The sequence below is a fragment of the Danio aesculapii genome, chromosome 19 (assembly GCF_903798145.1).
Source record: "Danio aesculapii chromosome 19, fDanAes4.1, whole genome shotgun sequence".
NCBI lineage: Eukaryota > Metazoa > Chordata > Actinopteri > Cypriniformes > Danionidae > Danio > Danio aesculapii.
The window spans coordinates 11,867,582-11,885,250 of record NC_079453.1 but is presented as its reverse complement, the minus strand read 5'-3'; the positions used below and the strand labels follow the sequence as shown (position 1 = coordinate 11,885,250).

At 37.9% G+C, this 17,669-nt stretch overlaps 1 protein-coding gene across 1 annotated transcript in view; it reads left to right on the top strand.

The window, feature by feature from the left end:
• Positions 1 to 17,669, top strand: part of cacng7a (calcium channel, voltage-dependent, gamma subunit 7a) — a 49,668-nt gene extending 31,999 nt beyond the window's left edge. Inside the window, exons 5-6 of the mRNA XM_056480518.1 lie at positions 12,640 to 12,785; positions 16,726 to 17,669. Coding sequence (XP_056336493.1) covers positions 12,640 to 12,785; positions 16,726 to 17,181 — 602 coding nt within the window. The 3' untranslated portion in view covers positions 17,182 to 17,669. The remainder of the gene's footprint in view (positions 1 to 12,639; positions 12,786 to 16,725) is intronic.

The following is a 17,669-nucleotide window of genomic DNA, read 5'->3' as shown; positions in this document are numbered from 1 at the left end:
ATTTAAAAATATTTGCTAAAATTAATGTGTTACTTACTTACATTTTTAGGCATTAGCCAAACAGAAAGCCTGTCTACGGTAAATCCACACGCACTAAATAGCCTACCTTTTTCTTTTATAACACTGTAAACATAACTTCGCAGGTCGATCATCTTCAAACGCAAAAGGCATTTTTAAGTGTCCTAACTTGACTGCTGCTGTAGAATGGGATGTTTTTTTTACATAACTTTAAACGTGTGCTTTAGCTATGTCAAAATGAAAGCTAATTTTTTAAGGGCTCTGCGTTTTGTCAATTGTATAGCTTTAATAATAATAATAATAATAATGGATATAACAAATTATAATATTATAGTATAGACATTTTTACTAGGCTACTTTAATATTAATCCCTAACTGAAAAACGAATGTGAAAATGACTGGCAGCTGTGCTAAAATTAATATAATGGCAAATTTCTTCTGCGTTTTTTCCTTTTATAGCTCAATAGTTTTATTCAAAGAATATAGTTCTCTCTTCAACTTTCAGGTTTGAGGTGGGGGAAGAAATGGCAGAGGCAATTCAAATGTACCATCTCTAAATTAAAAAAGGCCACTTACGCGGCATCTGTGTGTAAAGATTATTACCTTATTTTTATTTTATTCTTATTATTTATTTATTCATTCATTCATTCGTCATTCATTTTCTTTTTGGCTTAGTCCCTTTATTAGTCTGTAATTGCCACAGCAGAATGAACCGTCAACTTATCCAGCATATGTTTTACGCAGAGGATGCCAGGAGGGCCAGCTGGGGCTTCGGGACGGAGTGAAAGGAGAGGCAGGACTTTGCCCCGAGTCTGGGAAAGATGGCTTGCCGTCATTACACTAGTTTTCCGATGGCACACGAGTTACATGCGCCAAACACATGAACAAATAAATTAATAAATAAGGGAAAGAAAACATCTAGCCTTATAGGCTGAGTTCTTTTTGATTATAATCGCCGTTAAGTTTCCGTTTTAAACGTAAGGCTGTTGCAAAAAATAATAAAATTGCTTAAAATAATACAATTTTAATTTATAAGTGACTTTGCTGCGTCGCCCTTGATGTTTCAATAACGCATAATAATCTATACACCATATTAAAGACACTTAAATAGACATGATTTCGGCCTCACTGATGCCCATTAACTCCTGACAGACAAGCTTTTGGTTATGAGAAGGGGGAAGGGGTCTCCACTATTAAGTGTTTTTCACAAACATGAATACACAAAATCCAAAACTCCTATAGGACGGATGGCGTAACAAAACCTATGCGTTTAAAAACGAAACCGCATTAAATATGGGGCCTTATGAAAATGAATGTTTTTATCTTTTGAACGGTGACGGCATAATATCATGGAATTACTTTCAATAGCAAAATAAAAAAACATCTCAAGGAAGAACGGACAAAAGAAAGTTTCACTTCTATCACTCTTTAAAAGTTTTGGTTTGGTTCATTGTAAATGCTCAGTCTCGTTATGAGCTGATCTTCATTTCTCTGTGTTGGTGGAATAAAGCAGGCGAGTCAGCCGCACCAATTTATGAGCAGACAGAGCAGGATTCTCATGATGACCACCGGCACAATTCTGCTCTTTGTTATGAGCCGTAGTTTCAGTGTAAACTTAGTAAAGGTGAGTTTCTTTGGCGATGATGTGTACAGTGTTAGATTTTATATTTAGCGGACATTTGCGCTGAACACGCGGTGAATGCAACGCATCAAGATTCGGGCACCTTCTCCGAAAACACTCGATTGATCTCAGCTGGCGGATCAACATTTACCTCATGTTATGATCGCTGTCATCTGCGCCATTATTATTATTATAACTGTAGGGGAGGTTTGCAAACCTGTGCACTTTTCACTCTTCAGTCGTTTGTATTTCCTGCAGTAACAAAAGCTCCCTGTTCATTATATTCAGACACACAAATGCTCCCTAATATATTATGAGGGCGCATAGATTAAATTTCGGGCGCTCATGCGACCAAAATGGTTGCAATTTCGAGCCCTGTAGTATAAGGACATGTATTCAGACCACAACTGAACGTTTGAAGAAAATTGAATGCCTTATTATTTAGAATTAGCTATTATTGATGTATATGCAGCCGTTCAAGGCGCATAATTTATTTATTACGGTATTGACGGTATTAGAAAATCCATGTCGTGGCGCAATGTCACACCGGTGATGACTATGACACCGGTGTACCGCCCACCCCTACTACCTGTTATTTAAAATATCTATATTACGCTCCAAGCATTCGCCAAAAAGAAAATATTTCTAAGTAAAAACCCAAAACATAGCTGAATAGAGTGTTGCCTGCTTTAGAGGATGGGTTAGTAATTATATTATAACTGGTTATGTTCAGGTCAATGAAATAATACCTTTAATAAATAAAATATGTTCGTAAGAACGTGGTGGGCCAGTGATTCCGTCGCTGTCATCAGTGGTTTAATGAGCTCAGGAGAATTCTGCTTTGCATTTTTCTATGCATTACTAACATCACTAAACCAGACATTTGTTTTATAAGTTAACCAAATATTCGCAGAGATTCAGCAGTTTTTTTTTCTGACGCGTTTGCCAGTCATGCCAGTCAGTGAAAAAAAAGTAACCGTGGCCCTGTTTGCAGGTATTAATATTCGTTTTTTCGTCAATCTGATGCAATTTTTATTATTTATACAGGACGTTAAAATGCAATTAAAAGTTTCAAATCAATTAAACTCAATTTATAAAAAGGCTAGCCTATTTTATGCATTAAATATAACTAATTTCCTTTATTTCTGATTAGACCATGCATTTTAGACTATTTTACAATTGTAATATGTGCATATGCTTTTTTTTTTAAATAACATTCGTTTAACAAATATTTTAGCACATCGAAAGTAATTAAGTGACCTGTTTTTTTTTTTTTATTAAAACCTTTATGCAAAAGGATCAGAGGATAAATTATCGTAGGATAAACCTATCTTATGGAAAAACACCAATTGACGGGCTCTGCTTTCGGTTTTAAAAGAATCAAGCAGCTTTAAAAAATATAATTTGCTGAAGAGAAATGACAGGAAAAAAAGAAAGAAAAAGATAAAATATATAGGGACTGTTAAAAGAACATTTTTCTTTAATATATTCTTTCGACTCCGAAACATCAGCTAAGAAAGATTATGATGAATGACGGAGTTTCTCTATTGCCTGCTTCAGCAGTTGTCCCGGTCCCGCTGGTTATGAACGAGGAGGCGGAGAGAATGCGCTGTTTAGTTTCGGCTTGATATATTTAAATAAAAACTAACACCGAACTGCTTTTAACGCTCAAAAAGTTAAACTAAAATGCACAATTCTTGTTGGTTGCACCCGCGGGATGCACAATGAACCAAACGCGGCATTATTTTAATTCTATATTCGTGAAGAATGAGCCATGAGATTGAGATTTTTGAAGGTGCTCTCTAGCGGCGAAGTTCCTGGCAGAGTAGCGAGTGAAAAAATGTGCATAAAGAAATTGGACAAGAGGAATAACATTTTAAATTATATAACAAGCATTGTATTCTTTCTAATCCTCGCCCAGTTTTAATACAAGTTGTGTTTTTTTAATATTTGTGGCTGGGAAGTTTATTAAGAATATATTTATAATTATATATAATTAAATAAATACATAATTATATATATATATATATATATATATATATATATATATATATATATATATATATATATATATATATATATATATATATATATATATAGAGAGAGAGAGAGAGAGAGAGAGAGAGAGAGAGAGAGAGAGAGCTGCTGTAAAGGCTATTTCTTTCCGTTCGCATCCCGTCCCTTTGCGCCCCCTGGCGGCTTTTTCACAAACTGCGGTCTTACACTAAAAACAGAGCAGCATTTATTTCAAACGGCGGCGGTATAAGCCACGGCGGTAATAGCCACTTTGAACTCTCACCTACTGTATAGCTTTGGGCTCAGAAAGTACTCAAAATATCATTTTATCCTACATTTTTTTCAAGGGAAATTAAGGTGTAGGTTATATACTATAGGTGGCTGTTACTGTCAATGCAGAGCTTCTCTATAAAAAAGGTGAAAAAACACCTGCAAGTTCTGAAGGAGATTAAACCTCAGACAAGTAAGGAAAAGTAACACAGAAGTAATATAACGCATTACTTTCAATAAAAAGTGAAAACTAAGTAACACACTTAGTTACTTCTTTGGGGGAGTAACTCAATATTGTAACGCACTACTTTCAAAAGTAACTTTCCCCAACACTGGTTATAATATGTGTGTATGTCTTTAAGAACATGATCAGATACAGAAATACAAATAGTTAACAATTTTGTTAGGTGTTCCTTAATGATTGACTTATGTGTTTAGTCCTGCCCTCCGGTATGGAGTGTGAGATGTGATTGGTTGTTTGCATGAGAGATGAAGGGAGATGATTGACAACTGGGAGATTGGAAACTGAGACGTGCTGCGCACAGTAACAGATTGAGTAACATATACATAGTGTAAAATACGATACTGTAATATAGATTGCCTGTGAATAACACGGTTCTGATTATTTTGAGTTTATTTTGTGATCATTTTGAGTTCGCTGTGTGTCATCCCATCCTGGACGAGCCCTCATGTGTAACCCGGGGATCGAACCGGTGATTCTTTGTATGGGAGTTGGTTGCTCTAACGTCTTTAATTCTCACAAAATTATAAGGTTTCTCATATTTAATCTTTCTAGCAATGTAAAAAAAAAACTGTATCAAGATACATGTACAAAGTCACAATTTTGAGAAACAAGTTCGACTTCACAGGAAATAGTTGCAGTTTTGAGTTTCTCGCAATAGTATTTTTTTCTCAGAATTTCGAGCTTACATTTTCATTTCTTGCAACTAGTCATTTCTCCCATAAGCAACTGAATCGGAAGTTCTAAAACAATCTCAAAAACGAGCGCACTTCAGCGTTGTAGAATAAGGTCAATACAGCAGCATATCTCAATCCTGGTCCTTGCGTTCCATCGCACTATATATTAACACTTATGTTGAGCCTGGATCAACATTCCAATCAGAATTAAGGAATACATTTACCGTTCATGTTAAGTTTAGGCTTACGTTTAGGTTTATGCACTTCTCTGATTTTATGGTTGGATTTAGGGGTAGGGAATACGTATAGATTACTGTACATTTTTGAACAAAAATAATACAGTAGATGTTAATCCAGGATTGCATCGTACTGGGCAAAATCATGACAGGCTGGCAATACAGCCATCTACAGAAGAGTATCTCTGAACACACACACCGTCCAACCTTAAATCAGATGAGCTACAGCAGCAGAAGAAGAAGAAGAGCACACCGTAGTCAACTCTTGTCAGCTGTGAGAAAGAAACTGACTACAATTCACACATGCTCATCAAATTTATATAATAAAATACTGGCAAGAGGCTGCCTGATCTGATGAGTATTTGAGATATCCAGGGTCAGAGTTTGGCATGAATAACACAAAAGCATGAATCAATCCTGCCTTGAATCAATTACTACAATTAGACATACATGATTAACTTGATTATATCAGGTTAACATTGATTCAATAATCAGGTTAAGAATTTTATCTCATCATTATATTTACATGACAAGATCAAAGCTCTTCAATCCCGTTTACATGCAAATTAAATTATTCATTTTATTTCCAAAGAACTTTGGTTCTTTTTTAATGCAGTTATTGAACTGTGGGACTGGCCAGCACAAATGATGGCGAAAGTAGGTGTTTAAACAACTGGAGCTGTTTTAATTAAGTTGTATGGTTATATCCCATGCTTTTTTTGGCACCAAAGAAAGGTAACAGCAATGCCACTTCAGTTCTTTAATGCCACTTCAGTTCACTTCTGCATTTGCATCACATTCTATGCACAGTTTATGAATAAGGGAGAAGAGACTGGTGACAGTGAGTTCAGCAATTTGGAGTGGAGGGAAAATGTCAGGATGCCATGAATATTATTTATGGAGCTGTGTGAACTTCTCCGAATGAGTCCATGAAAGTTTTCTGTACATCTAGAGGGCGTTCACAAGCTGGGCATCTGTGTGGAGAGGTTAAAAATATCTGTAATTGCTGAACATTTTATTTAAAGTTACAAAAATTAGCTTCCCCAAAGATCCTGTATATTGTTGAATGATAACTTTCAATTTAACTTAAATTTTGGTTAGCTGCTTTAACTGCTACAAAGAAACTGTTGGTACAGAGTTGGAAACCCCCTCATGATCTCTCTGTTAAGCACTGGTTACAGTCACTATAGGAAATACTGTATCTAGAACTGTCATCAGCATGGATCAACCATGCTTGACACTTTAACGGTAGGGGTGTCAAAATTACTTGTTTCTTCGGTGGACCGCGATGCAGATGGGGACAATTCGATATTGGTTCAGTAATAGATCATATCCGGTTATTATGAAGTGATGTCATTTATGTCCCATGTGCGATATCGCATTAGAATACTATGGCGAAGGAGGCGAGGGCAAGTAAATAAAACGCTCCAACTACTTAAAAAGAAGATAATTATGCACAGTTCAACTGCTTGTGAGTTTGCTGGACAGTCTTTCATTGACACTGAAGAAGACACAGCACACGAGCCACTATTTCACTACTAAGGAGAAATGCTGTAAAAATCCATATCTGCCTCTCTCTCTCTCTTTGGACTTTTGACCCGCTAGCGTGTTTGTGAGGTAGCTTTTCCTCCCCTCTTGGCTGTTAAAGCGATACTTGTGGATCCAGACACAAGTGTGCCTGAAGTGCAAGTTTTCTCCACTGTGTCTATTATGGATTATCTGTGATAACCGCGTATTATGCGCATATAAACTGTAACCACGGCTGTTCTTCACTCTTTGAAGAGGGTGAAGACAATGATTAATCATAGGGGTCTAAGACCTCTCTTGACAGGGCTCAAAAAGCAAGCGGGATAATATTTACATTAGTTTATTTGCCATAAATGTTCATGCTGTCTTCTTTATAGATTCTTGTGTTGTGAAGATAAAATCTAATTATGTATGGAAAGCATCGCCAATGCACCGTGATGCACCAAGATATCGAATTGAACCGAATCGATGGCATGATAATCGTAACCGAACCGAAACGTGAGACCAGTGTAGGTTCACACCCCTATTTGACTGTGTGTAAAATCTATATATGCAACATCAAGGAAATCTTGGACACTTAACCCTCATCTGATACTATGAATGTCAAATTTGATGTAATTCAATCAATTGCTTGGTATAAATTACAGTTATTCTGTGATTCCTGATGTGCATAAAACAGGGTGGGGGAAAATATACGGGATAATAGCTGTTAAAAGAACTTTTCTGTCTGATTGTAAAATGTTATATATTTTTGCAAATAAAAAATGGATTATAAAAAAGAATATGTGTAATCTGGCATCATGGTGGCGCAGTGGGTAGCACAAACGCCTCACAGCAAGAAGGTCGCTGGTTCGAGGCCCGGCTGGGCCTGTTAGCATTTCTGTGTGGAGTTTGCATGTTCTCCCCATGTTTGCGTGGGTTTCCTTCGGGTGCTCTGGTTTCCCACACAGTCCAAAGACATGCACTATGGGTGAATTGAATAAGCTAAATTGGCTGTAGTGTATGTGTGTGTATCAGTGTTTCCCAGTGTTGGGTTGCAGCTGGAAGAGCATCCGCTGCATAAAACATATTCTGGATAAGTTGGCGATTCATTCTGGTATGGCAACCCTTGATTGTTAAAGGGACTAAGCCGAAAATGAATGAATATGTATAATCCAATAATTTTCCCTCAATAGCTTAAAGCTGGAACTGTTACATGGAGTTAACTTGTTAAAAAAGGTTCGGCAGCGGGACCACGCCTCACTTTGCCTCCTTAACCAATGGTTCGGTATGGTTCGGTTCGGTACGCTTTTTGACAGTGGAAACGGCCATAAAAGCGTACCACACCAAACCGAACCGTACCGTACCACTCAGTGGAAACGGGCCATTACTTCCCTTCCCCTTCATCCCACTGTTCCCTTACCATCCACAATAAAGTCTAGCTGAAAGTGTGGCTTGGTCCATGCTGGTGAAATTGGCAATAAAGCTCAGTCTCTCCTAACTTATTGCTTAATTGCAGCTCTTGATTTGCACTTCTACGCTCCAATCAAAACAATCAACATTTGCTAATTACAATACAGTAAATCATTGAGTGGCTGTTAAAATCTAATTTGCCTCAGCGTCTTCATTAGGTGTCAGGAAATGAACAGAGAGGCAAAAGCAAGGAGTCAGCAGCAATGGGCTGAGTTGAGAATCAGCAAACCCCCAATGGTTTAGATAGGGGGTTTGTCCCATGTGTTGCAACCATGGCTCTAATGCACTGCTGCAGTTTAAGGATTCTGTAAGGAAGTTTGACTGCATCAGATTCCCGTAGCAGCCTGTCAGTGGTGTGGTGTGTAGCGCTGCATCAGGTGCTAATGTTACATTTAGCTCAGCATTTTGTACTACAGAATTATTAATAACGCACAAGACACCACAACAGCGAAGCTGCAAAATGCTGAACACAGACATGCACAACACTGCAAAGAAAAGAAAAAAAAGGAAAAAGGTGATATCTTAGATCGTGCTGCTGCATGGTGGTTCACCACTATATAGTAGCAGGCTTTAGTATTTTCTGCATCTCATTTTTCTATGCCCTGATGTGACACAGCAGTTCAACATCCAATATCTTGCCTTTTTAATGAGAAAAGGCAATATGTAAGCACATTCCTTGTCTGTATTCGCAGCACAGACAGCTGGCAGTGACAGACTGTGATAATGTGTTTGATTACGCTAGAGGCTTTTCCTTAGCGCTCTCTCTCTCCCGCTCCACAATTACCGCAGCAGAGCTTTCTCCATCATCAACACAGCAACATTTGAGCACACTATAAATGTTAATGTCTCCCGGTATGACAGGTTGTGTGTTGGTGCACTGCTTTATCGTTCTCTTTCCGCACTGAGCCTTCAGAAGAAAACAATGTTGACTGTACTATTCCATAATGGGAAAACACTGCAGCATGAACGGCGCTTTTATGTCATTGTTTACAAGCCGTATTTGTTTATTTCAATTGTCATTTTCATTTAAGTCCCTTTTGCGTGAATGCTAATGTTTCTCTCTTGACTAATGAGGTGTACCATACACATTTTTTACACATGTGGTCAAGGCGAGGTTCTTTTTTTATTCATTGCTTTGGAGTGCTGCAGCAGTATACTGTTATTGAACATCCTGACGACCTTCACATAGCTCAGAGCAGCATTTAGATGTACATATCTGCTGTACGCAAAACAAAATAAGTACAACATAAATAAAAGCAATGAAAAAACATAATTACAGTAATATGGATATGTTTGCACTAGTTCTGGAGTTTATTTCTTATATGCTGTACAATATATTGCTTTAAAGAGCTCCTATTATGCTTTTTCAGATGGTAAATGTTAGTCAGTGTGTAGGGTGCTGTATGTTGGGCATAAAAAGTCTACAGAGTTCACTCCAAATTTCCTATGGAAATTCAAATGGTTGGGATGGACAAAACAACAATAATGTTACAATTGTAATATATCCTGCTGTATTTGTTCACGCAAAGCTTCTTTTGACAATATTCTTGGCTCAAATTGATTATATTGAGAAATCTTTAAGATTCTGATTCTCAAATATTGTGATAAGATATTTTTCATTGTTTAAACATCTTAATAATGATCATATTAGTTGATCTAGGGTGGCACAGTGGCTCAGTGGTTAGCTCTGTTGCCTCATAGCAAGAAGGTCGCTGGTTTGAGTCCTTGCTGGGCCAGTTGGCGTTTCTGTGTGGAGTTTGCAAGTTCTCCCTGTGTTCGCTTGGGTTCCAAAGTTCAAAAACATGTGCTATTAGTGAACTAAATTGGCCGTAGTGTGTGAATGGGTGTTTCCTAGTACTGGATTGTGACTGGAAGCGCATCCGCTGTGTAAAACGTATGCCGGAACAGTTGGCAGTTCATTCCGGTGTGGCGACCCTGATAAATAAAGGACTAAGCTGAAGGAAATAGAATGAATGATATTGGTTGATCTATGGCAGGTGATGGGTGTCCCCATGTTAGTCTGTGCTACAGTAAAGAGGTTAGAGCAGCTGGACTTACATGAGAGCATGCTAGTACATGGGGTTCCCAAACTTTTCAGCCCGCGACCCCGAAAATAACAATGCCAGTGACTCGTGACCCCCAATATCCTGTGAGGTGGTTATAAATATATAAACTTGTACAAAATGGCACACACATGCCAATAGGCCCAAGTCTATTGATGATTTAACTTTGAAAAATGCCACTTGGAGACACATCCTCCATGTTCAGTTGTGGCTTGTATTTATTTTTGATGTATGAGTACCGTAAAGGTGTCCGAAAGTTTAACCTGGTGCCATAAAATCAATGTGCTGTGTCTTTAATATAACGTAATCAGGTTGATGGCTTTTTGTTTGCATGTAGTTTTTTTATGTTACTATTAACTACTATTTTTCTTCTTTAAGTTATGGATAAAATATGGTAATTTTAATAGTTTAATAAAATGTATTAGATTTTTGGAAATCACCTAGTGACTCTGAAGTATATTAACACTTTATCTACTTAACACCCTATCACTAATCACATATACTCATCTATACTGCTTCAGGGTAGAGCTGAATATATTTATAATCTGTTTATCCCATGTTTTGAGTCTTAGACAAGTATATGAACAGATGGCACCTGGAGTTGTTGCTTGGTAATGCATAGTAAACAATCTGTGTCTCCTGTTTTCAAAATAAAAGCCATACATACATAGTAAATGTAATATAAACTTTAAAATAACATTGATCATTGTGCATAGATCATTGTGGTCTCACTAGGAGACGTTGTAACATTTCAAACGCAGCTTGGAGAATGCATACTAATGATTTCAGACCAACTTTTGATCTCCTGATGACATGGCAGCTCGTCAGGTCCCGATAACGTATAATGTGACCTAAAGTACATGCAAATGATAAAGGTGTGCCCTGTAAGTCACGCAACAGTCTGTTTTGTGTTCTGATATGCCTATATCTACCTGGGTTTTACACTCACCGTGTGCCCATTTCCATGTACTGATCTCTTTGGCTATGCCTAGGTATACCTAGATTTTTTTATAGAGCACCTTTAAGATCAAATGTAATCATAATATATACAATCATAAAATATATTTCACCTCAGCATGGCAAAATTATGCATATTGCTTTATTCTTGTCAGCTTTTTCACTATGGTGCCAAATGGTTCTAATAACAGTAAGGTATGGTTCCAGTTATATGTCCACGGAACCCTAGTACAGCACAGCATGATTACAAAACATTCTGTATGTGAATGACCCCTTTTTAGACAACTGTGTCAGTATTGTGCAAATGATGTAGCCAGGGGCGCCGCTGGCCGGAACGGGCCCTATGTGTTTCCAAAATGGTGTGGGCCCTTAGAATCCTCCTAACTTTCCCCCCCAGTGGGGCCCCTGGATGTAGCCAATCTGTTACCTGGCTGCCAGTTTCTCCATATGCGACTCACTGAATATTTACTTATTACCAAAGTAAATATCACTTAAAAATAAGGGTTAAAAAATTAAATATATAATCATCATCTATATTGCTGCTTATGTTAAACTTGTGTTACCAAGGCAACAACTGCATTTGTATTACATTCGAGAGCTCCCTTATTAGCACCACCATGGATAATGTATTTGTGCTGACTGGTCCAGATCAGCAAGGATAGGAACTGTTAAAAAAACAGAGCTGCGCTTACAAAATCTGAAATATTTACATACCATACAAGTGTTCACATCCCCCACCTGCGTTCACCATGATAACTATTCACTGTAACATCGAGCAAGGTAAGGATAATAGTGACATCTAGAGGAGAAGACTAACAATTATAAGATCCATGTTTACCAGAGATGTTGATGATATAAGAAATTGCCATCTAAGACCTACATTAAGCCTAAGGTTAGATTGAGAGGGTCCGAATGTAGTTGAACGCAAACTTGGTTAGTCTGGGAGGCCACCTAAGACCACCTTATTCCATCTAAGCCAGAAAACTATCTATCAGACTGGACATTGTCTATAGTTTTAGATGGGTTTTGGACACTTAACTTTTAAGACTACAAATGAAGATGAACACATTCTTGGCCAGACCAGCAGATCATGTTATAACTATCATGATCATGTATCTACTGTAGGACCAGCAAACCAGAGCCTGGTCAGGTTGGTCTTTTGGGTAGCATTTGAGAGGTTTTCTTCTTTTTCAGCTGGTCAGGATTGGAATCCAGCTAAATGCAAGCTTGGTCAGGCTGCATGACCATCTTAAACTTGCTAAGACAAGCCAAAAACATCTACTTTAAGAAATCCAGCGTCAGTTCAAGCTTGTCACTTGGCTGTTTTTAGAGGATTTCTAGGCATTTTTCAGCTGGTCATGCTATGAATCTAGCTTGGGCAGATCTGAGAAACTACATTAAATGATCTCGAAATCAAATAGATTTAGCATTGTTTTTCAGCACGTTGTTTCTAGTCTTTCCTTCTTTCCTCTTTTTTATTAACTAATTTGATAATAAATTTGTTTTAACCTTATCCTTTATCCTGCCAATATTTATTGTCTTCTCCTTTTTTCTCTCTCAGGTTTGAGTTTAGTGGTTGGCCTGGTTTTGTATATCTCCAGTATCAATGATGAAGTGATGAACAGGCCTCGGGAGCCAGAGCAGTTCTTTCATTACCACTATGGCTGGTCGTTTGCCTTTGCTGCCAGCTCCTTCCTGCTCAAAGAGGTCAGTGACAGAGACCAGCATCTGTTAGCACTCGAGCTGACGTTGTGTGTACTCTTATCACAGAGCTCAGTTCATTAATATGCAGCTGTGTTAACAGCTTTCACTGCTGTTCGCTTCTAAACCAATAGGTCTGCCCTCATCAGTATGCATTAATTTTAGCCAAGCTTTTGCTGGGGTGAAGGCTACACATTTCTGTTTTGCTGCATATATGCTAATTCACAAGTTCAGTGCAGCAATTTGTAAATGTCAGCATCTAGTGTCTGCAGTAACCTCCACTTATATTCATGCAGATGCAGTGGGGTCCCAGCAGATCACACTTAAGAAACATCATTTAACTTTTAATCTGGAGGTGGACAAATGCTTAGGGTTAAATAAATAAAATGGAAAATCAAACCCTTTTTATATACTAGCAAATACTATAATAATACGCTACCTGACAAAAGTCTTGTCACTCATCCAAGTTTATAATAATAACTTGACTTCTACTTGATCATTTGGTATCAAAAGTGGCTAATAATATAGAACAACCTCTTGTTTTACCAAAATAAAATATGATCATGCCTTGAATTTGAATTATTTAATTAGGACTGACTGTATGGTCTGACTTTGCTTAGACAAAAGTCTTGTCACTCAACAGAAATAATGTCCACTATAGAATATTAAGTCATGGTGCAGTGGAAGAAGAATTAATATTGTGTATGACTCCCATGAGCTTGGAGGACTGCATCCATACATCTCTGCAATGACTCAAATAACTTATTAATAAAGTCATCTGGAATGGCAAAGAAAGCGTTCTTGCAGGACTCCCAGAGTTCATCGAGATTCTTTGGATTGATCTCCAATGCCTCCTCCTTCATATTACCCCAGACATGCTCAATAATGTTCATGTCTGGTGACTGGGCTGGCCAATCCTGGAGCACCTTGACCTTCTTTGCTTTCAGGAACTTTGATGTGGAGGCTGAAGTATGAGAAGGAGCGCTCTCCTGCTGAAGAATTTGCCCTCTCCTGTCGTTTGTAATATAATCGGCAGCACAAATATCTTGACAACACAAGTTGCTGATCGTGACATCCACTCTGCAGATCACTTGCACGCCCCATACCGAATGCAACCCCAAACCATGATTTTTCCTTCATCAAACTTGACTGATTTCTGTGAGAATCTTGGGTCCATGCGGGTTCCAATAGGTTTTCTGCAGTATTTGTGATGAATGCTATGCAGTTTAACAGATGATTCATCAGAAAAATCTACCTTCTGCCACTTTTCCAAATGATCAACTAGAAGTCAACTTATTATTTGTTGCTCTTACAACTGGGATCGACAACAAGACTTTTGTTAGGTAGTGTATATCACAAACTGTACTAGCAACTAAACATTTAAGCACAACCTATGCTTCCATTCAACATTTGGGCTTTGTAGTATTTTTTATGTTTATGCTAAACAAGACTAGATTAATGTTGTCATAAAAACAGTTTAAAAAGTAATATTTTAAAACAACATACGTTTTCTTTTTGAACACATTAATACATATGTTATTATTGGATCTTTCAGAAATGTTGATTTAGTAAGTTGAACAGAATGTTTAGAACAGGGGTGCCCAAACATTTTTTTTTTGTGAAGGGCTAAAATCCAAGCTTGATTGAGAGTTGTGGGCCGAAAGTAAATATAGCAAACTATTACATTAAAGTTGCCATGGGTAATTTCCTAATTTATTTCACAATAATTATAAATAAAAAGAAAAAATTACTTCAACCGTATTTACTAATGCTTTCTAATATTTTTAAAATGTATATTATTTTAACGAACTTATTACAATAAAACCATTAAATAGCCCCTATTATGGGTTTTTGAAAATGACTTTCCATGTAGTGTGTAACACAGCTCTAAGTAAAGTGAAATATCCAGCTTAAATCTGAAAAAGTGCCCCATGTTTAATACTATTGATTCATCTATAAAAGAGTCGACTCATCGAGTTTCAAATGAATCATCTTGATAACGGAACTTAAGCCTTGCACATTTATTGTGTGCGCAAACCTGGGAAATTTTAACCCCCCTGGCCCCGCCCACAAACACAGTAGCAATGAAGAAAAAGAAGAAGAAGAAGAAGACTAAGAAGAAGAACACTGAAGCAGACGCTGGTTGAATCATATTGCGAAGAAGTTGTGCTCAGCTGTACATTATTGGAAGTGTGAGGGAAAAAAAGTGTTATTTTCCCTATGATGAAACTGTGAAGAGTCAGTGGTTGAAGTTAATTTTTGCAAAAATACCACAGCATTATAGCCCCAGCCTTGTGTTGTGTTCCTTTCATTTTTCTGACGAGTGTTGAGCAATCTACACGCTTACAATGGGGGATTCAATGGCCATTTGTTAAAGGAAGGATCAGAAAAGACTATTGATGTATGTGACTTTGCAGAGCTTGAAGGAAACTTTACAGTACACCTTTCATGGACCAGTTTCTTCCTCTATTTCACAAGTGTTAGTACGTGCGATTAAAATGGTTGCCTTTTTTTTTTCTCAAGCTCGCAAATGATGTATTTAATTGAGTTTTGTTACTTGTAACCGCTTGTAGTGTATCTGGTTATCTTTTTATATTCTCATATCGCGTCTAAAGCCACGTTGAAAAATTACAGGAGTTTTCCGGGAAAAATAAAAAAACGGGAGGGTGGCGGGAGATGGGTCTGAAATACAGGAGACTCTTGGAAAAAATGGGAGTGTTGGCAGGTATGCTCACACATACACTCTGCACTCTGACAACCTCAATATTGTTGATAAGTTGTGGTGGGCATTTCTTTCTGTCTCGCGCTGAATGCTGTCGACCAATCGCTACAGACTGTCATCTGTCCAATCAGCGCAGATTAGCATCGTGCTAAGGAGGGGTTTGGGAACAAATGAATCGCTGAACGAATCATATGAGAATCGCTGGGATAATTAGGTTAAAATAAATGCATATTAAAAGATAATGAAAGTGTTTTTTGACCTTGCATGCATATCAGCCTGTAGTTGGAGACCCCCAAAACCAAAATATGACCCTTTTTTAATGTATAATAGGGGCTCTTTAAAAAATCCATTTATAAAACAATGGAGTTCAATGTCGAATACACAAGTCATGCTAAACCTGATTTGCACGCTTGTGTCTTCTGATTTATCCTGTTTGTTAAGTGACAGTATGTACTTTTTTAAAAATCTGATTCATTTACATTTAATTTCAGTTTGCTTTTTTGTAGCTTAACAATAAAACAAACAAACAAACAAACAAACAAACAAAAGGTTACATTAAAACAGAAATGAGAATTTCTGTTAAAGGCATTACCCAATCCTTCCCAATTTTTTTCCCTCTGGCAGGCTAAATCAAAGGATACAAAGGACCAACTTTGGCCCACGGGCCCTAGTTTGGGCATCTCTGCTTTAGAAGAACAGCATTTATTTTAATAAAATACTGTCAATATCTTTATAAAATGTCACTTTTTTTCTGGTTAACTTGTCCTTGCTGAATAAAAACATAATAAAAACTAAGCCCAAACGTTTGAAAGTCAAAAATAAAAAGTTCATTAAAATAGATGACATGTTTTTTCCCGACTATCATGCGCGGTAACACTGTGTTCAATGAAAATTGCACTGATGAATTTGCATATGTTTTTTCTTTCATCTTTTTCTGCCATCTTGTCACATTTTTTTGCCCCCAGATGGTGTAGTTATGGCTAACTGGGTCATGCTTACCAGCCAAACCCTTACCCCTTGGGCAGGGAGCATTTCTAATTGGCTAAATTTATGTTTTTAAAAAAAAGTCCAGCCCTAAAAGTTTGTTTTATTTTTTTTTGCATGGCACTGTCACAGAAAAAAGTGTGACCTGTTAGATTGTACGAACATTTCAGTTGCATGATCTTCCCTTGAATTTGAAATAAGTCGAATTATGCATCTTATTGACTATTTTTTTTTCACTAGGGTGCTGGGGTCATGTCAGTCTATCTCTTCATGAAACGTTACGCTGAGGAAGAGATGTACCGACCCCACCCTGCACTGTATCGCCCTCGTCTATCTGAATGCAGTGACTACAGTGGCCAGTACCTGCACCCCGACTCGTGGCCTCCTCCTCAACGTGGACGCAGCGGCTCTGAGGTGTCCAGCGACATCTCCATTCAGCTCAACCAGACCCCTCTGCCTCCTCAGACGAAAGGCAGCGGGCCATCTAATCCACCCTCTTCCTCGGGCCCCTCCTCAGGGGCCAGTTATCACCTCCCACCTGCTTCCTCCTCCTCCTCTTCTTCCTATCCTCACACCATCCACTCCTCTCATTCCAGCAGCCACGTCCCTCAGTCTCTCCCAATGGCCGCGCCCCCATCTGCAGTCCCGCCTCCTCGTTATCATGCGCATATGCGTATGAGCGCATCCCCGTGTTAGAGCTCCCCCACATTGGATACCTAAACAACACAAATATGAGCATAACCTTAGGAAAGAGGGTAAAACTCCAGAGACAATGGCGGAAAAAATGGAGGAAAGGGTGCTAAGTTGCAAAGAGGTAGACAATGAAGCATTTTACTAGCAATTCTGTGCCTGAATAATGTTTTAACAGATTCTCAGTGTGAGATTTAACAAAGGACTGAGGGAATTGGGATTTATACATATAGAAAGAATGTATGGAGGAGAATGAAAACAGGAAAACAGTGCAAAATACTGACCGGAGTAGTTGAGAACAATTGTATACATATTTAAATTTGTATGTAAAAACTGATTCCATTTTTTCATTCCACCTCATATATCATGAGTGTCATGAGGCTGTTTATACCATTCCTTGTTTATACTAAAGCATACAGACACGAATGCGCCCCCAAATGTGGCAGATTTTATTTTAATTGATGTCACAGATGTGTTTCAGTAGACAATTTCTG